The following is a 20,480-nucleotide window of genomic DNA, read 5'->3' on the forward strand; positions in this document are numbered from 1 at the left end:
CGGGTGTAGGCCCTGCTCCAGGCCCTCCCACTGGCTTTCTGGTTTTCTCCCAGGGAGAGGGATAAGTTGGGGAAAATATCTGCATACGACAGAACATTGCAATTTTCTTAATATTAAACAGCTCTTTAAAGTAAAAATTATATCAAAAAGATGCCTAAAATTGACACACAATTTGGAGAATTCACAGAAAAAGAAATACAAAAGGCCATTAAACACTGAAAAGATGTTCACTCTCATTCATAACAAAACAAACACAAATTACAACATAAGGAAAAGCACTTTTAGCGCCTAATTGACAAAAGGTTTGACAATTTACCACATTGGTGAGGGTGCAAAACACTCTCATGTTAGAACAAACCATACGAAATTGTCAATATTTGAAATTTTTGGCCCCCAAGAGCGGCAATTTGAATTTACAGTTCAACCTACCGTGTTGTTCGTTGGAGTGTAAATTGGACTGTAATTTGGCAATACTGATCAAAATAAACATCCTAAACATTTCTTAGACAAATTTATATCATGTTCGAATATCATAAAAGGATAGTAGTTGCATGAATATTCATAATAGGAAAATTTTATATGTCCATCAGCAGGGACAAACATACCACATCACATCCCTCAGTGGAATCTGTGAAGCCACACAAAGAATGAAGAAGCCCTTTCTGGACCATTAGAGAATAATATCAAACTTACTGTTAGTGAAAAAAGCAAGGTGAGAAAGGTGCGTATTGTATGCTTCCATTTATGTGAGAAAAAAAAAAAGGTGGGTGGGGCTGGGGTGTGTGAGATAGGGTACATGAATATTTATACATAGAATGTTTCTGGAAAAAACTCAAGTTGTCTCTGGGAAGAGGAACTGAGAGGCCCGAGGGCAAGGCTGGAAGGAAAGTACCCTGTGTATGAGTGCTCTTCTGCATTGTTTGCATTTTGTGCCGTGTGCATGTAGTAACTTCTTTTAAAGCCCTTCTTCCTCCATGGCGCAGGCAGGTTTCACCTAAATAATGCTTAGAACTTGTCACTCATGCCACAGGCTGCTCTCACATGGGGTCTGCTCTCTCCCCCAGGATGCTGAAAGCTGAGTGGGCAACGTGTGAAAGCAACCTTTTCAAATAGGACAGAATTTCACTGTCTAAGGATATAAAATACATTAGGACAGGCCACACCAAGTGCCCTGAAAGAGAGAGATGGTGGCAGAGGTGGACCGGTGGGATGTTTTAGGCATTACCTGTGGCTAAGTTGGCTCCAGCCCCCCAAATCTTTTCTGAAATGTGACCCCAGAACATAGAGAATGTCACACTAACACCTCAAGATCAAACTAATACTTCAACATCAAAACAAGGCCATTAAAAATTTTATTATCAGAAAGATAAAGAGGCCACCACATTTTTATTTATCATTTCTCCTTTTTTTATTTTTTAACATCTTTATTAGAGTATAATTGCTTTACAATGGTGTGTCAGTTTCTGCTCTATAACAAAGTGAATCAGCTATACATATACATATGTCCCCATATCTCTTCCCTCTTGCATCTCCCTCCCTCCCACCCTCCCTATTCCACCCCTCTAGGTGGTCACAAAGCACCAAGCTGATCTCCCTGTGCTATGCAGCTGCTTCCCACTAGCTATCTATTTTATGTTTGGTAGTGTATATATGTCCATGCCACTCTCTCACTTTGTCCCAGCTTACCCTTCCCCCTCCCCGTATCCTCAAGTCCATTCTCTAGTAGGTCTACATCTTTATTCCCGTCTTGGCCCTAGGTTCTTCTGACCATATTCTTTTTTTTTTTTTTTTTTAGATTCCATATATATGTGTTAGCATATGGTATTTGTTTTTCTCTTTCTGACTTACTTCACTCTGTATGACACTCTCTAGGTCCATCCACCTCACTACAAATAACTCAGTTTCGTTCCTTTTTATGGCTGAGTAGTATTGCATTGTATATATGTGCCACATCTTCTTTATCCATTCATCTGTTGATGGACACTTAGGTTGCTTCCATGTCCTGGCTATCGTAAATAGAGCTGCAATGAACATTTTGGTACATGACTCTTTTTGAATTATGGTTTTCTCAGGGTATATGCCCAGTAGTGGGATTGCTGGGTCATATGGTAGTTCTATTTTTAGTTTTTTTAAGGACCCTCCATACTGTTCTCCATAGTGGCTGTATCAATTTACATTCCCATTTATTGTTTGTAGATTTTTTGATTATGGCCATTCTGACCGGTGTGAGATGATATCTCACTGTAGTTTTGATTTGCGTTTCTCTAATGATTAATGATGTTGAGCAGTCTTTAATGTGTTTGTTGGCAATCTGTATATCTTCTTTGGAGAAATGTCTATTTAGGTCTTCTGAGGCCACCACATTTTAAACAAGGGTACAGAGTTTGTAAAACGTCTTCTTGCACCATGTCGCTGCTGCAAAAATTATACCTGTGGAAGAAAACATTTCCAGCATGAGGCTAGTTTGCTGTGGAAGTGTGACCTCAGATGAGTAAACAGCTTTTGGCCAACTCGCTGGGATTCGGACCTCTCTGACTGAAAAGCTTTCTGCTACGCCAGGCAGAGTCCAAGTGACTCTCACCCAGCAAATCCACTCAGAGAACCTCCTCCCCTCCTTGGGCTTTTAACGAGCTGAGAGTGAATCAGTGGTCAGACCAAAGATTTTCAAGGTCTAGGGGGTTTGGGGCCTAGCAATGGTGATCTTCTTTTAAGGTGGACCATATTTTAAACACAATTAGGAGTTTCCATATTTTAAACACAATTAGGTACTCTCCCAACTCCTACCAAGTAAGACTCTGTTCCCTCCGAATGAGAAGAGCTTGGCCCTGTAAGCTAGATCCCAACACATGCCATAGTCTCCAAACAAAACAATTTACATTAATACCTGCATCCCAGCTGAAATTAACTCAGAGATTTCCTACAAGTACTGCACGTGTCTTCCTTATTGCTTAAGGTAAAAGAGTTTCATCTTTGCCTGTTTCTTGAATCTATGCCTTACCACTGAGGCCTTGCTCCTGTCAAGTTGAATTTGGCTTAAGGAAAATGATTGATTTTTCAAAGTAAATTGGATGGATAGATGGAGAGTTGAGATGAATAGTTGGGTAGATGAATGGATGGGTGGCTGAACAGCCAGAAGGGTGAGGAGACAGGTCTGGAGAGATGGCTGGATGGATAAGTGGATAGGTAAGTGGGTGAGCAGAAAGGGCTGGATGAATGGATGAGTCGATGAATATGTAGCTGGGTAGGTGGGTGACTGGATGCATGGATGGATTGGTGAATAGATTGATAGCTAAATATGGAAAATGAAACTTAGATGGAATAAAAGATACTCACTCAGCCCTGTCTTCACCACTTTGCACTGTAATTCGGGAAGCCCCCAGTTTGGCCTGGAAGAGATTTATCACATTGTTGTTCCAGAGGAACTTGACCTTCTGGACTTTTCCTACATTGAGGTCCACATCAATGTCATGCATATGACTTGCATCTGGTTGGAGGGATCCTCTGAAAACATAGACAGAAAATGTTGTATCAGCTGGATATATAAATACATAGGATGACGGCAATTTAGTTTTTCTTCAAACAATGGCTGCTGTTTCTGGTTTTCTGCAAATAGGTTGTATGACTTCATGCACATCCAGGGGCTACTAAAACACAAATGTATTTGTGAAGAACAGACCTTTAAAAAACACTGGACTCTAGATTTCCAGTGTCTTAGTTTGTCCCTAGAGGGAAGTTAAATATTTGGGGTGGCATATTAACCCTATTAGTTCACTGCAGGACTATATTAATGCAACGTCTTATGTCCAAAGATGCCTGTGGGTCAGCCGAGGTCATTTGTTAGTCCCTCATATGTAGCACAGGAAGTTGTCAAAGAACTTTAACTTAACACGAAAATTATTATGTAAAAGTTCGTGCAAAAAACAGAATCTATTTTTACAGCACGGTTATGCATTCATCCAACACACATTTGCCAAGTACCTCATATGTCCAGCAAAAGTAGGTGCTGAGGCTACCACAGCAACGAGAAGCTGGCCTCAGGCTTCCTGTGTGTGTGTGTTGCCGGGAAGGGAGTTGCTATACAAACGTGCCTGGCCTAAGGAGAATTTGATATTCATAAAACCTAAGTCAGGAAGCAACGACTGACAATCCAAAAGGAGTTAGCATTTGTCTCATTTTAAATAGCCAGTTCCCCCTCTGGGCCTCACTCCTCTCGTGTGTAAAATGGGGTGATTGAACCAGATGCTAAGCCTTCCTTCCAGCTTTGACATTCCAGGATTCAATGGTTCTGTATAATAGAGGGCTAGATTTATAAAGCAGTTTATACCCAATCTTGTATGAAGAATCTATTATGGAAAGTATGGTCACTTCACTTTACTATCAAACTTACTTGAAAATTTCATATTGTTTTGAGTTTCCATTACTTCCATACAAAGCAATCTTGATGTGCCCACTCACTTTCTTTTTTCCAGCCAGTGTGACAGATACCCTATATCTCCAACCTGTTGAAAGAAATACAATCATTCGATTAACTCCTCCTGTTGAAAAGAATGACCCCGTGGACGCAGTCTTGTTCCAAGCTCTAAGTCCCCCGTGGATGAGAGGTAAGGGTGAATGTGAGTAATGATTTCCTTAAGTGAGGTTTGGGGTCCCAGGATTCAGATTCTAGGTGGGGGTGAGGGACTCAAGAGGAAGTAAATCTTACACTTCAGCGCAATCTCTTGTTGATACAGCAATGTATGTGCCCTGATGGGTGCAGGGCAGCCGGTTACTGCACCTGTGTACCCTGGGTACACATCACTGGCCATCCCCAGAAAGGCCACAGGGAGAGGGAGATGCTTGTGGCTCTAATGTTTGGATAAATCACCTACTGCTCTTTTAGTTTATTGCTATTTTCACATGCAACGGACATATTCTCAACAGAAAAACAACCCAGGTAAATTATAAAAAGAAACAACCTTCATCAGCACCCCATCTACCTGCCCTGTATCCCAGGTCCTTCCCTGATGTCACCACTTTGGTCTCTATACTTAATCAAGTCCAGTGGTTCCCAATCAGGGGGAGATTTTGCCTCCCTGGGGACATTTGGCAATGTCTGGAGGCTTCTTTGGTTGTCACACTGGGGGTGAGGTGGGGTGGGTGTGGAGAGCTACTGGCATCTAGTGGGTAGAGACCAAGGATCTGTTAAGCAAACTGCAATGCACAGGACAGACGCCTACAACGAATTATCCAGCCCCAAATGTCAGTAGTGTGAGGTTGAGATATGCTGATCTAGAGCTTTCTCTTTCTCTCACACATATATGTATATAAAAGAATATAGGCTTCTTTTTCCTTCTTTAAATAGTATGTACTGCTATTCTCTATTCTCTCCACCCATCCCCACCCCAGAATGATTCCCTTTCTCTTTCCTGCCCTGTGTTCCAGAATGTTTGCCTCCCACCCCAGGATCCTTGCTGCTGGCTTTTAGCCGGGTTTAGCTAATAAGAGGTGTATGCAGGAGGTCAGAAGGCAGGAGGAGAGAGGGGCAGGTGTCCTCTCCCTGGCTCCCCCCTTGCTCCAGAACCATGAGTCTGGCAGAAACTCCCTCCTTCCCTGCATTCTGAGAGCTGCACAGTCACCAGATTCTGGGGGCCTCAGCATCCCTTGCTTTTTTTTTTTTTTTCTTGTTACAAAGAAAAATATTTTATTATAAAATTTTGGAAAATATGAATATGGGTAAGTAAAAATTTAACATGAAAATTTTGCTTGTTCCTTTAACCCTGCCCACACCTCTAACTGAAGGCCCTTCAGTAAAATCTCTCCATTTGAGCCACTTGGATGAGTTCTGTCTCCTGTTGGGACCCTGACTGACACATGACATGTTGCAGGCTGTTTTGTCACTTGCCTTTTCACTAAATGTGCCTTAGAGATCTCTCCTCAGCATATAGAGCTATCTCCTTCTTTTTAGCGGTTCTGTACAGTATTTGGTGGTTTACCACTTGGTGGGTATCCAGGTTTCTCTCTCCAATCTTCTGGTATTAAAAACAGTGCTGCAGTGAACACCCTTGAGCACTTTCTCATGCAAGTAATTTTCCTAAGGTACGCTCTGAGAAGTGGAATGACTGGGTTAAAGGAATATACATATAAGACTTTATAGAGAGTGCCAAACCATGATCTTTCGTGATAAATATTGTGAAGATTATGTGAAATACTGTATATGAAAAGAGTTTTGTGAAGTGCTATATAATTTTTTTTTTTAATGTAAAAATCCCTTGAAAACTAATTGCTCTTCTATTCGGCTACCATGTGATATTATTTATAACAAAAGAATCTTGATCATTTCACTATCTTGTACTTTTTTAATGAGAAGCTGGGCAAAACAACAACAGAAATGCAGCGTGCTTGTGTGTGTGCAGGGGGACTGGTAGGGGAGGTATTTCGCTAGGAGACTTCTTGACTTACAGTGGCTTTGCCCCACCTTGCCCTCTTCTGTTAATGGATCCATCCTTCCTGCCCCTGGGGTGGGTGGACATGTGACCCAGCCTGGGCCAATCACTGTACTTTATTCCATTGATCAGGATTTTTGGTTAAAGGGTGAACTTGAGATCCAAGACAAATGCCATTCTACTGTCTTTCCATTATAGCTTAAACTGGTTGGAGTTGTGTTTCTGTCAATTGCTACCAAGGGTCCTAATAAGGCTGATACTCTAAAATTATTTGCAAGAATTTTTAAATGAGTAAAATGGAAACTTACGAGTAAAGTTACCACTGCTTCCTGTGTTCAGGAAAAAGGTTTGTCCCACAGCCCTGGTTTTCCCCTGAAATTGGTCAGCATAGTGCCCCATTTTGGGGCATCCTTCAGCAGGACAAGGGAAACAGCCGCTCTAGTGAAAGAAAACAGTCTGTCTGTGAGTCGTAGGCCTTTGGCTCACCCATTTTCCTTTCCATCCTCCTATCTATCCATCCATCCGTCCATCCCTCATCCACCTTCTCATGTACCTATTCTTCCTTCCATCCATGTATCCGTTCTACCCCTTCTCCCCATCCACTGATCCAGGCATGCATGCATCCATCTACCCGTGCATCCTTGCACACATTGGGAATTTTCCAGAATGAAAAGTTGGGGATCTAGGGAAGGCCCAGCACAGTTCAAGTCTGTGCTGTCCCCCTCCTGCCCATCCTATTCCTGGGAGGAAGGCTCTGTGAGCCTCAGCATTTCTAGTGCCTCCTTTCATTAGCCATGGAGTTACATCTCTGCTCTGTTCCAAGCCAAAGGGACAAAACCACCATCACCACCAACTTCCCTGGGCCCCTGTTGTGACCTACCTCCTGAAACTCATTGTAGGATGCACAAGGGTAGCCTAGGAAGCCATCGGGGCTGAGGATACTGCTTGAGTAATACTTGTAGCTTCTTAGGTGATTGCAAGCCACAAAGTCTCGGGTTCCTGAGAAGGCAAAGGCCAAGGGCGCTCACAAGAGGCATTAAACTTTTGAAGCCCGAACCATTTTGTCCCAGAGAGGAATCACCTCCGCATTTCACAGGTGGGTGTTGGTGCTCCTGAACACCTTGGTCACAATTCAAAATTTCTGTCATTGACCTTGACATACTTTGGGGCAAGTAGAAAAGTTGGGGGCTTGTTTAGTAGTGGTGGTTGGCTGGAGTCGCTTTCCTCTCCCCGGCACTGTCCATTTTCTGGGGTGGTCCCCCTCGGGGCTAGGCAAGTGTTAGGGAGTGAGAAGGTCTAACAAGCACCTCTGTCTAATCCTCGGGGGCCAGGCATGTAACGTAAATGAATAACGCAGGCTTGGGGGAGTGGGGGGCGTTGGTTAGAGATATATCATACTTCACCTTTCGCGTGAACCAAGCTTTTCTCAGGCTGAGAAATTCTTCCTTCTTACTCCTCCAGGCATAAGGTAAAAGCAATGGAGAGCAAGGTCACCATGGCCTCTGGCTACTCTTTCACTGCATTTTATTTACCGTCTTTCTCTTTAAACCAAAGTCCTCTTGTTTGGGAAATTGATTTTTCCTGTCTCCAGCTACTAGGTACAAACTTCCCATGGAGTGATCCGCAGTGACCCTGGCATACCTGGGGACCACTGCTGGGGGTTCTGCTGGGCTTCATCCGCCACCCGTGGGGAAAGGAACGTTGCCCTTTGTGCTTGGGGGATTAGCTCTCCATAGCCCCCTAGTCCCGCGCGCCCCACACCAACACTCATTACCAGACAATAGGACCTGTTTCGAACTTAACTGTCTCTTTCATCCAAAATTGCTGCCCAGGGATTCCATGTTAGGGAAGCAAGCGGATGTAATTGTTCCTCAGCAGCCAGGGTGACTCGGCACACACACAACAGAAGCACGTTCCAGCGACCGGTCACCTCTCTAATTAAACCTGGGCTCCTTCCTATTATGTGTGCCCTGCTCGTCCCATCTGAGAGGAGGCAGCCCTCATTGTGACTCTGGTGTTCTTTCAGAAAGCAGATCAGCCAAGGAGCCCTCCCTCGGGTTACCTGGTGCTGAGCAGAGAGGAGGTGAAAAGCTCCACCGACTGTCGGTGGATGTTGGCTATTGTTTTATCGACTCTGCTTTTTCACATGAAGCACATGCAAGATTAAAATGCCACGGAAGGCCGCTCAGCTCAAGGTAACAAGCTGGACACAGAGCTTGCTTTGCGCCAGGCCCTGCGCACGGTCCTGAGGAGTCCGGGTGGCCCAGGCCACAGCCCCTGGTCTCGGGGAACTCCCCACTCAGAAAAAATAAAGACTAAAATGAGACGATCACAGACTCAAAGCCTCCACTTTTAAGGAGGAGAGTGAAGCCCGTTCTCAGGGGAGGGGCGACAGGAATAGCCCCAGGCCAGAACAAGGGATGGCTAATGGAGATGGTACTTCAGGTCACCTAATATTAGGGGTACTGAGCCTGCTCTCTCAGATAAATGGAGACACGTACAAGGCTCGTCCCCCAGACCCCCAGGCCTCCGCCTCCATGCACGTGCCCCTCAAACCCCCAGGGCACGTCCGTCCTCCCCCTTCCCCCCATCGTCTCCTTACCAGCTCAGTCCCTTTCCATCCCTAGCACCTGACAGTAGCAAATGGCAAGAAAGTCAAAGCCCTCCAAATCTTTGCTTATGCTCTGCAGATCTTCAAGGAGCCTGCACTGAAGGAAGGACGGGGGCCAAAGGCAAAGCTGGGGCCTAACTGATGTGCCAGTGCAGCCCACGTCCCAGCATCCTGATAAGGGGGAGAAGGCGCAGGCTGGGCATGGGGTCGGGCTTTGCAGACAGAAATTGGGCTTAAACATAAGGTGGCCTTGGGCAAGTTTTATCACCTTTCTGACCCCATTTCCTCGTCTGTAAAATGGGGCTAACCAGAGTAACTACCTCGTGCCACTGCTGTGAAAATGCCCGGCACAGACCACACCACCTGCCTTCTCCCCAAGTGGAGCAGCTGCTGTCTTGCTTCTCTCGTTTACATACCTTCCCATATTGCATTTATATCAGTGATGGTTGACAGGGCACTTTTCTGACATCCAGGCATTTCCTTTCCTCCATTTGGGTAGAAATCCAGGTGGCCCACCTTTTGGCTCATTCCAAAACCTGAAACATTGGCAGCAGAGGTGAGCGGGAGGGAAGTGGTCCCAGGGTCAGGTGGTGGCCACAAAGAGCGTTCAGCTCCTTCCAATGGAAGCAAGAGCCTTCCTGGCAACTTCTCCCCACAGGTCCAGGTGTAGCCACCCTGTCTCTGGCTCTGCGAAAGTTCTCAGATGAGCACTTGGCGAGACAAGAAAGGAGGAGAGAGCAGAGGACGTGAGATGAGGGGGGAGGTAGGCTCTGGGTGAGTGGGCACACGTGTATGTGTGTCTATCTGTCTGTCTTGGGGAGGCCCTGAACAACAACGATACCATCATCGGTGTCCTGATACCATTATGCACCAGAAGACACATGGCAGGGCTGGTGCACTTTTTATTACTTTATTCACTTTAAAATTTTGGTTTCTACATTATAGTGTTACACTGAGACCCCATAAACTTTGTTGTTATATTGAGAACCACAGCATAATGGCTAGGTGGTTTGGATTTTGAAGCACACAGACCTGTGATCACATCCTGGTTCTTCTTACATATCTGTGATCTTGGGCAATTACTTGACCTTGTCGAGCCTCAGTTTCCTCAGCTATGAAGTGGTAATAACAATACCCACTTTTCAGGGTTGTTAACAACGATTAATGAGCAAATGTATACGAAATGTTCAGTGCAGCCCATGGTAAACATTCCATAAGTGATAGGATCATCAAAAACATACCCTTTATTGGCACATTTCATGAGTGGTTATACAAGAAAATATTGAAAAAAGAATGTTAATTTTAGAAGAATTAAATTAAGGGCTATATTTAATCTCCAACAAAACAAACTGTAAGCAAAGCTTTGACAAAAGAAGAAAAAAAATGCAAAGATTACCTTTGCATTTTGCAAGTACAGGTCAAACATCAATAATAAATACCACTCTGGATATTGACAGACTAGGGAAGGATGCAGAGTTTGGAGACTGAGTGAGCCTTCCATAGGTTATAGAAGTCTTCTGTCCTACCTGAGGCCTCAGGCTGATATCACTGGCACTGAACTGGCTGTTTGTTTGTGGCTGACACCCATTTTGACTGGTTGGTGCCCAAACACCCATTTTGACTGGTTGGTTAACCATTTTGAATGCCACCCTGTGGTATGTGTGTGCAGGTGGGGGAGGGTGGCAGGTGGCACATGCCTGGACCTGCTCTCATCAGTTACAGCCCTGGTCCCTGAGAGGTGGGGTGAGGAACTTACCCAGGAAAGGGATTATGGGAGCAGAATCCGTGTGAATCACATCCACAAACATGGCATCGGACGGGTCCAGCCGAACCTCCTCTGGCGTGCCCTGGAAGCCTGGCTGTGCCGGGTCCAGCCCTAAGAAGGGGGAGGTGGGCAGGGAGGCTGCACTCTAAGACCACCCAGGATCTAAACCCTGTGCACACAAAATCCATGGGGATTCCCGGGCAAAGGACCCCACGCCCCAGCAGTCATCGTTTGGAGAATTGAGTCTGTAGCTCCTGGTCTGCTTGGGAGACAGGCTGGGACAGAAAGGCTGCCAGTGGGGTCGTTGCCTGTCATAGAACATCCAGAAATCCCCACTGCCTGGCGTCATGGGAGGTCGGGATGGTGCCCTTGCTCCCCTCGTCTCCCTTTTCCTTTTTTCCCTCACACACGTTCTGTTTGGCCGCTGCCCTCCAAGACTGAGCTCCCGGGCCTGGCCCAGCTCCTCCACAGCCTCCGAGCCCTGCACGGTCCATTCCCCCGCGTCTTCGGTCATGGCCTCCAGCCTGCCACTCACTCCCCCACGTTCTCCCCTAATCTGACTCTCTCCCCTCCAAGACCCCCTCAAATACCACCTCTTCATGGAAAATGTAGCCTCTCCTTTCTTGGCTCATTCCCTCCTCATTGCATAGGATTCTTTTGCATTAGTTAATTCTGCTTTGGCTTTTATTTGCCTACTTAGTTGTCTGCCTCCTGCACTAGACTGTGGATTTCCTGAGGCAGGGGCCCTGCCCAGTTCGTCTTCAAAGAGAAGCAGACAGTGGAAGGAGCAGGGCAGTCAGGACTCGGTGACCTACATCTAGTGCTGGCTCTGCTCAAGGCCACGTGCCTGTCCTCCTTGAACTTGGAAAGTGGGAATAGCAACAGTAACTCCCCTGGCAGGGTTACTGTGAAAATCCCATGAAAAGATCTAAGAGAAAGGACATTGCAAACTGAAAAATTCTGGGTAAACATGAACTATTGACCCTTTATCCTTCACCTGAAGCCTAGCCTGGTGCCCAGAGCAACAGACGCATTCATTAAATGTTGACTTGAACAGTTTGCCTAAGTTACATACTGATGTGGTACACCAGACGGTTGTCTGTGTCTATGTCTGTGTATTCATTCTGCCTAGTGTTTCCTTCCTCCCTTCCTTCCTCCATTCATTCTTTACTGAGCACCTCCTATGGCAGGTCTCAGCTAGTCACTTTCATTTTCTGCCTGTCCTGGCACAGCGAAGACATTCAGTAAATATTTGTGGAACTGATGAATTGATTTTTTTCAAAAATCAGCTCACTTTTTAAAGAGCTTTGCCATACTCTAGCAATAATAACCCTGAAGTCATGAGTTTAATGTGTTAGTTATATTTTTCTTTTTTTATAAATGTATTTTTGCTTACAATCGTGTATTTTCTAGTACACATGAAAATATACGAACAATTATTTTTTAAGTCCCCTGCACCACCTAAAACCAGTTCCAGGAGGACCAGAAGGGGCGCCCTTGGCCGTGGGAAGTGCGCCGGTCTCGCCTTCCACCGCCTGCTTCCCTGGCTGGGCCGGCGCCCGCCCCCAGCCCCGGCCCAGCGCCCCTACCTGTGATCCTGCCCACGCGGCCCCCCAGCCTCCTGCCCGCCTCAGCGGCCGTGTGTGCGCCCAGGCTGTGGCCGATGAGGTGCACGTTCTCGGGGTCATAGCCCAGGTGTGTCTGCGGAGGGAAGGAGCGTCAGGTCCCAGAGCACCGGGTGGGGACGCGCCGGCCCTCGGGGAGCGGGGATCGGGGCAGGACCCAGGCTGGAAACTCGGGAGGAACGACCCCCGGCTCCAGGCCGCCGCCTAGGACAGCGCGACCCGGCCCCCGGGTGGCCACAGTCTGCAGGTCCTGGGGTCCGGCTGGCGCGCAGGGTAAGGGTGCTGACCAGCGGCCAGCGTGTCATCTGCAGGCCGCCTTGGCCGGGACTGGCAGTGCTCTGCCGGGTCTGACACGCAGCCCACCGCGGACCTCCCTCCCCTCGTCCCCGGCAGGGGCTGGTCCAGTCCAGAACGTGGTGATGGGCCCGGCTCTGGGGTTCTCCAGACTCGACCTTCCCTGAGAGCCAAGACTCATCTGGGCTGAGAACTTCAGGGCAGCCCAGCCTGCTCTACAATTCCCAGAACAGCCTGCAAGGAAGGCTTATTTCAAAAGGGGAAACTGAGGCTTGAAGAGGTTAGTCTGCCTCAGGCCCCACAGCTAGGGATCTTCAGGACATCCCCAGAGGGAGGAAGTTTGCAGCTTCATGTAGCAAAGACCCTTCTTGGGCTCCCGGCTTTCAGGCTCTGCCTCTACCCATGGGTCCCCAGGCTGCCCCTGGGTGCCACGGGGTGCTGGCCTGCCCCTCTCCCTGCCTCCGACCCACAGGATGTGGCCCAGGCAGGGGTTTACCGAAAGCCCTTGTATTAAGAAAGCGATCTCGGCTCCCACGACCCGCGTGTTGTGGACGGCTTGGGTGTATCTCGTCCGGGCCCCGCGCTTCCAGTCAACACACACGCAGTTCACCTTCTCCACTTTAATCATTTTCTGGGAAAGACAAACATGAGGGAGAAACCAGTTTATTAACAGCCAGGGGTGGCACACTCCAGAGATAGGAATTTACAACCGTCAAGCCTCTAGCTTGTGTCAGAGCTTTAATATTCCTCACACTCGTCCTGATCCGCACCACAGTGCTGTGAACTGGGTATACTTACTCCCACTTAGCAGATGTGGAAACTGAGGCCCGGAACAGACTGACTTGTCTGAGGTTTTACAGATGGTCATTGACACAACCAGGTCAGAAAGATAACTTACGAGGTCAGGGGTTAGCAAAATACTACCTGAGTGCCAAATCCACTCGGGTAGTAGTTTGCTAACTGCTTTTATGAAGTTTTATTGCAAGCGGCCACACCCATTTGTTTACATATTGTTCATCTCTGCCTCATAGCTACAACAGAAGCCATATGAGCTGAAACCATATGGCCCACAAATGCTACAATATTTATCACCTGCTCTTCTACAGGAAAGTTTGCAGACCCTTATATGAGATAGTTGAAGCCACAGAGAGGCTGCTTTTATGTTCCCCAAAATGCTTTGATGGGAGATATAAAGTATTGAGGGACAAGTTTAATAAGATGAAATTTAGACTGAGGTAGGAGACAACTCTCCCGGATACATGCATCTTTTGTATCATGCAGTGTGACCCGAGCACAGATACTGGTCCCTTGGGGGGTGGGGGGAAGAAAGATCAGAAAGGGCTACACTATATCCTTTGTTCATTTGGGGAGGTCCTGGACTGCATTTTGAAGTTGGGAGTGGTTGGCTGGGGGTCAAGGCATCATGGTGGACCACATACCCTCGGCTCTCCAATTTCCAGGTCCGCATAGCCTCCCTCTGGAACTCAGGAGGCACGTGGGAAACCCCAGACCAAGAGGAACAAAGAACGCTCGGGCAGAAGCTGCTCAAGGTCTTATCCCAGTGCAGCTTAAGCCTCTAAGAGCCGTGCCATGGGCACCTCCTACAGGCTAAAGCTGTAGACACACGGGATTGTGGTGTCTTGTGGACAGAAGACCTCATTTCGCCTTCCACCTCTGGATTCAACTTTGGGCGAGTATTGAACTTTTCTTTGCCTTAATTTCTTCATCTATAAAATGAGAACCATACTGTGCCTGCCTCACAGCGTGGCTGAGAGGGTTAAACAGGACAAGGACTGTGGAATGATTAGCGCAATGCCAGACTCACAGTAAGTGCTCAGGAAATGGATGGTATGAGTAATAATTCATTACTAATATTCATGATCACTATAGAGCTGCACTGTCCAATACTGTGGCCACGAGCCACATGTGGCTCTTTACAATTAATTAAAATGAAATAAAATTTAAAATTCAGTTCTTTGGTCACGCTAGCCACAAGTCAAGTGCTCAGTAAGCACAGGTGGCCAGTGACTCCTGATTCGGGTAGTGCAGATATAGAACACTTCCATCGTCACAGAAAGTGCTATTGGAGAGTAGTGTTGCGGGGGGTAAAGTATTTTTTATGTCATACAAGGGTTTTATATAAACCATCAGAGACAAACGCCAGGTAATTTGCCGTTGTCTCCACCTCTGGGACTTTCTGATTGGACTCTGGATCTTTTCAGCCTCATAAGGAGATGTTTGGCTAGAGGTTCGTGGGTTGGGAGACCTTGACTTTGGGTGCCCATGAGAACCCGAGTTTTCCTCAGCGGTTTTAGGATGGACCCATCTCTCCTGGGAGGTTATCCTTTCCCAGCTTCAGGGGATGCAGCGTTTGACTCCGTGTGCTGGGCGCTGCTCTCACCAGGTGAGGAGGGTGAGTGCCTACCTTGCACAGGTCAATTATCCAGTTCTCCTCCCCGTTGTCTAGGAAGCCGTGGATGATGAAACGTGTCTTGCGGTCCAGTTGGAAGTTGGAAGCCTCGATGGTGGCTAGGTCAGTGACATTGATCCTCTGGTTAAATTAGAAAAGATGAACTTGAATGTTGGCCTTTCCAAGCCACATACCCATTAGAGCCCGTTCCCGTAAGACCAAGGTGACAGATTCAACTCCCGAGACGTTGGGTGAGGCTAGAACAGGAGTTCCTGACTTAGGGTTGGAGGACAGAATTCAGAACGTCCAAGTTTAGTGATTTTTCTATACTGAAATATAGCGTTTTTGTTAATTGTGAAATTGAGCAACAAACATAGTAGACTTAGCAATACTCTGTCACCAATAGAGGTGGCAGATATTTTCATTTTATATTACAGTTGTTACAGATATTTAAAAATATCATTTGTACTCATTACTATTTAAAATTACAGAAGTTATTAGACCAACCCCTAGGCCTTGTTATTTAGTGAGATAATAAAGAAGCACACATATTACTATAACCCATATTTATCTTTTTAAATGTACTGATAACTGTTTTCCAATATAATTAGTGTCCTTTGTAATCCAATGTTTTTTATTTTATGCATTTAAAGCCCTTCCTGCTCCACTGAGGTGCATCTCCCCTCATGCCTGATGCTTCTGGCCCAGGGGTTCCTCAGCTTTTCTGTGCCAGGACCTCTTTGGCCATCTGGGGAAGTCTATGAGACCCTTCTCAGGATTTTTTTTTTTTGCATAAAATATATTTTATTTAAAAAAATTATCTTTTTAAATGGGGACTCTGGGTGTGTAGTTTGTCACCTAGAATCCCACAGTAGGTGACCTCGGGGACCTATAGACAGGCACCCTGCTCTCTCAAACTTGGTTTGGGGTCAGAGCTGTGAGCTACTTGAGTTCTGAGCAAGTTCTTCCTGTTCACTTCTGAGCACCTGGAGGAAGCCTGCTGGCCTCCACCTGGCAGGACTTCTGGGAACTGAAGATTGCTCCAAGGGTCCCCAAATTTCTCCTTTGTCGTTAAATGTCCCCTGTTCCCCTTCTAGCTCCTGAGGAAGGATTTACATCCCCCGATCCCTACCCTCTGAGGGGCTACGGTCCCTCCACTGCCTGGTTCGGAAAGAAGACAGACCCTCTCAGGGATACATAGGTCTGGGTTTCTCCATAAGAGCTGCTTACACCCCCTTCCTCCCCAAACAGGGTTCTAATCCCGGGAAGCCCTGCAGTTCTGTGCACAAGTGTGTTAATGTGTCAGTTTCCGGGTTGGGCGTCCATAGATTTCATCAGATACTCGAAGGGATTTATGATCGCGAGAGCTAAGATGGCTCTAAGTCTAACACTGGTGAGGGAGCATCATGAGAAAAGTTCCAAGGCAGTGAATTATTCCTCAGACAACCATGTGAAGGCTCCAGTGTGGGCGCCCAAATCCCCCACCATGCGGTCATTCTATGCCCCTCTTACTTGGTAGTTATTTGGATTCTCATTTGTATACAGAAGAAAGTGGGCGTCAATGTCCTTGGGAGACCAGGGAAATAACTTTAAAGGCCGCTGAAGGATCCTGGTCCATGGTTTTTCATCGGAAAAGCAGCCAAAAGGTTTATAGCAGATCTCCTTTCCTGGGGCAGGAAGAGGAACAAACAGGACACTTGTGAGGTTCTTAGAAGGAGCAATGTCATCTCAGCTACTCGGGAGGACTCTTCAGGGTACAGCTCAGGGCTGGCGAAGGCCAATGCTCATCTTTATCTTTGCTGTCAGTGTTCCTCAGACTTCTGTGGTGATAAGTACCACCTGGGGGCTGAGGGTGAATGAGCATATAGACACTCCCAGGCCCCTCCCTCAGAGATTCTGATTCAGAGGGTCTGGGGTGGGGCCCGAGAAACAGCATATTTAATAAGTGCCCCTCTTCATCAGGCAAGTTGGGGAATCACTGAGAATTCCTGGGAACCTTCAGCCTTAAAACTCCCTCTTGCAGGAAACTCCCAGATGGCCCTTTACATCCACTCATCAACCATCAGGTATTTATCAAGTGTCTACGAATGTCGTAGCACAGAGATGCTACTCGATGAGTCTTGAGGTCTCTCTTACATCCAGCACAGGCCGTGCACACAGTAGGCATTCCTGGGCATCTGTCCAGTCCACATGTCTTCCCGTCATCCTTCTATGCACCTTTGATTTTTCCAAATTATTCTCTGCCATTTCAGATTTCCCTGTTGTTCTTTGAAAAGGTAAATGTCTTAAGAACAGGGAGAATTTATTTTTGCATCATACTGTGTATAGTAGGGGCTCAGTACATGCAATTGATGACCTAAATAACCCCATCTAAATCTGAGGGTCCTTTCTCTAGTCCATGACATATTTTCACAATTATGTCACCCCCAGTATAACCAGGGGTGACATAATTTCAAATCCAGAGGATTACAATGGATTTTCTCTCTTAGGCTTCCTCAACTGATGGAGCCAAATATTGGTCATTCATTCAAAAACTGGTAATAGTTAATACTTGTTGTTTACTATGTGCCAGATACCACACTAGTGTTTTACCAGTATTGGCCTGTTTAGCCTCCAAACAGCCCATGAGGAAGGAAGGAATATTACCTCTATTTGACAGAAGAAGAGCCCAAGGCACAGAGACAGCTACCCAAGGTCAGCTACCCAAGGTCACAGCTGGTGGTGGAGCCACGATTTGAACCTGAGAAGCTTAACTGGGAATAAAAGTAGGAACTGGGGAGCCATAGAGACAAATCAGATCGAAACCCGGCCCTGAAAGAGAGGAAATCTAACTGGGAAGGAACAATGACAGCGTTGAGTTCATTCTGGGAAGAGGGAACAGTCCCACAGGAAAGGCCACAGGAGGCTAAAGCAACCTTGGCTTCAGATGGTAAGCGCAGGGGCTTCGATGCCAGGTTAAGACGCCTGGGCGTTAGGTGGGTAGTGGGGAAGTGCTGGGGTGCTGAGCCGGTGAGTGGGGTGGGTGCCAAGTGTAAGTGGCTCAGAGGCGGGGGAGCCTGGGGGCAGGGCTGTGGGCCTGGAGAGCGGAGAGGCGTTCTAACCTGATGGCAGAGGAGGTTAAGGAAGAGGTGGGGAGATGGGGCTAGGGGGTGGTGTCCAAGCCTGGTGTGGGACAAGTGAGTCTGAGGCAGGGTGGGAGGCCCTGTTGGAGCTGCCTGGAGCTTGGGAGGACTGGGGCTGTGCTGGTGGAGACCGGACAAGGGGGCAGTCCTGAGGAACAGAAGGATGAGGAGGGCACCTGGAGTGACCTTTGGGAATGCCCATGTCTGGGGCAGGAGGAAGCAGCAGATCAGCGAAGGAGACCAAGAGGGGCTGGAAAGGCCTGTGGGGCAGCCAGACCCCACCTGGGCTCTCCTGTCAGGGGCTGGGTCTAGCTGCAAGGCCGGGGTGGAATTCCAGAAAGGCAAGAGGGGGCTGGGGACAAGCCGAGGAGACAAGGGGGAAGCGTCTGGATGCAGAAGAAAGCCCTCGCAGGGACTGGAGGAGACCGTGCCTGCTCTTGGGGAGACTGTGCTCAGCAGGGTTTGGGGGCCCGAGCCAGGCAGTGAGGGGTTCTGACTGATGGGAGAGGAGGTGAGAAGACCCCGCAGCGTGGGAAAGAGAGCACCTGTGAGGTACACCTGCGAGGTACACTTGTGAGGAGGTGGGGGGATGGGAATAAGCAGATTCAGGCTCAAGAGGGCTTTGGTAACAAGGGAGGTTTCAGGACAAGTAGAACGTGGGTGTCTGCATATCCTCTGGGCAGGAGGCCGGGCAGGACAGGAGTTCACAGGGGGACACGTCCACAAGATTTTAGTCTGCAGACGTGCACTTGTCCATGCCCAGGGCCTGAGGGTATTGGGGGCCTGACAAGCACGTCCCACTCTCCACCTGGCCCAGCTGCCTGCCACCTCCACCGCCTGCTCCAGCCACTGGAGCCTTTGCAGGAGGACGGGAACCAAGCTGGACAATGCTGGGATCATCCTTGTTGAGCACGGTGCCCTGCCTTTACCACAGAGTCATCACTCCCCGACTGGTAGCGATTGCTGTTTCATGCAATAATGATAATGCTATTAATTAGGAAGATGATGCCTCCGTCTGTCTCACCCAAAGGCCAGCCCAGGCACGGTCACCAAAGGGATGGTGACAGCATCCTCACCTCTGACTGTGGCCAGCAGGAGAAGGCCGATGGTCCAAGAGGGCAGCATCTTCGAGGATGAAGACAGAGACACGCACGGACACCAGATGCACAGGCACGAGGCTGGAGGACAGGGCAGGCAGCCTTCAGCACACATGGGGCCCTCCCTCGAGGTGGGGACCCTGAGGCTGAGGGCTCCCTGCACACAGGGGGTTGGGCAGCGCCTCTCTCGGACCCTGGACTCAGGGTCTTCCCACTGCTGTGCTCCCCTGTTCTGGGCCACGTCCCCCTGGCAGCCCTACCCCTACCCGGCTCCCTGCCCGCGTGGGGCTGTGACTTACTGTGTGGCCTCAGAGCTTCCACCCGTAGCCCAGCAGGTTGGCCATGGCCTTTTATAACCAGACTTTATCCTTTGGATTCCTCAGAAAAGGATGGGGGTGGGGGATAGATAGGGCTCTGTACAAGCCAGATTTGAACCTAGGTTATCATGAGTACATAAAGCCAGCTCAGATGGGGAGCAGGACTGTTTATGAGATTTGAAGAAAGGGAAACTGACTTTATGGGATGGCAAAGGGCTCTGTTAATCTGAATTTGCAGGTACAGTTGCCAAAAGATAGTGTTCCCCAAGTGATAACAGGGAAACTCCAAGCTGTAGTGCCACCCACTCAAATCCTCTTGGAAACAGGAACCACAAACTCATCTCATTGCCCTGCAGACACTGGCAGAGCCGTGCAGGAGTGGGCAGTCCGAAGCATCTGCTTAGTGGAAGCATCTGTTTATGAAGACAGCCCTTGGTTACTTTGGGGGTGAAGTGGGTGGCGAGCATCCTTCCAAAGAAGCTGGACAGAGTTGTAAAAACCCTGCTGGTGGAGGCACTCAAAAGAGTGAAATAAACACTGTTCAGATACAGCTTTGTTTGGAAACAATATAGTTTATGACCCAGGGATAAGAAAGATGGAAGTGTTTGCTTTCCTTCAGGGCTGAGGGGTGAAAGCCAGGTGCTGCCCAGCTGTTTTTAAAATTGACATATGATTTAGATGCTCCAAAGTGTATAAATCTTAAGTTTAAAAGTTGAGTACAGTTTAATGAGTTTTGACAAATGTATACTCCTGTGTATATGCCCCAGATCGAAAAACATTTCCAGCAGCCAGAAGTGTCTCTTATGATCCCTCTACC

General features: G+C 47.8%; 1 protein-coding gene across 1 annotated transcript; it reads right to left on the bottom strand.

Annotated features, from left to right (window-relative positions):
* Positions 1–2,336: 2,336 nt before the first annotated feature.
* Positions 2,337–19,374, bottom strand: LOC118882891 (pancreatic lipase-related protein 2). The gene is made up of 12 exons (XM_036829266.1): positions 19,326–19,374; positions 16,640–16,794; positions 15,143–15,268; positions 13,214–13,348; positions 12,388–12,499; positions 10,790–10,909; positions 9,450–9,569; positions 7,303–7,421; positions 6,731–6,860; positions 4,388–4,499; positions 3,334–3,501; positions 2,337–2,430 (listed from the first exon to the last, which is right to left on the bottom strand). The coding sequence occupies exons 1-12, from the start codon at positions 19,372–19,374 to the stop codon at positions 2,337–2,339; spliced, it is 1,440 nt and encodes a 479-aa protein (XP_036685161.1).
* Between the last annotated feature and the right edge of the window lie 1,106 nt (positions 19,375–20,480).

The sequence above is a fragment of the Balaenoptera musculus genome, chromosome 16, assembly GCF_009873245.2.
Source record: "Balaenoptera musculus isolate JJ_BM4_2016_0621 chromosome 16, mBalMus1.pri.v3, whole genome shotgun sequence".
NCBI lineage: Eukaryota > Metazoa > Chordata > Mammalia > Artiodactyla > Balaenopteridae > Balaenoptera > Balaenoptera musculus.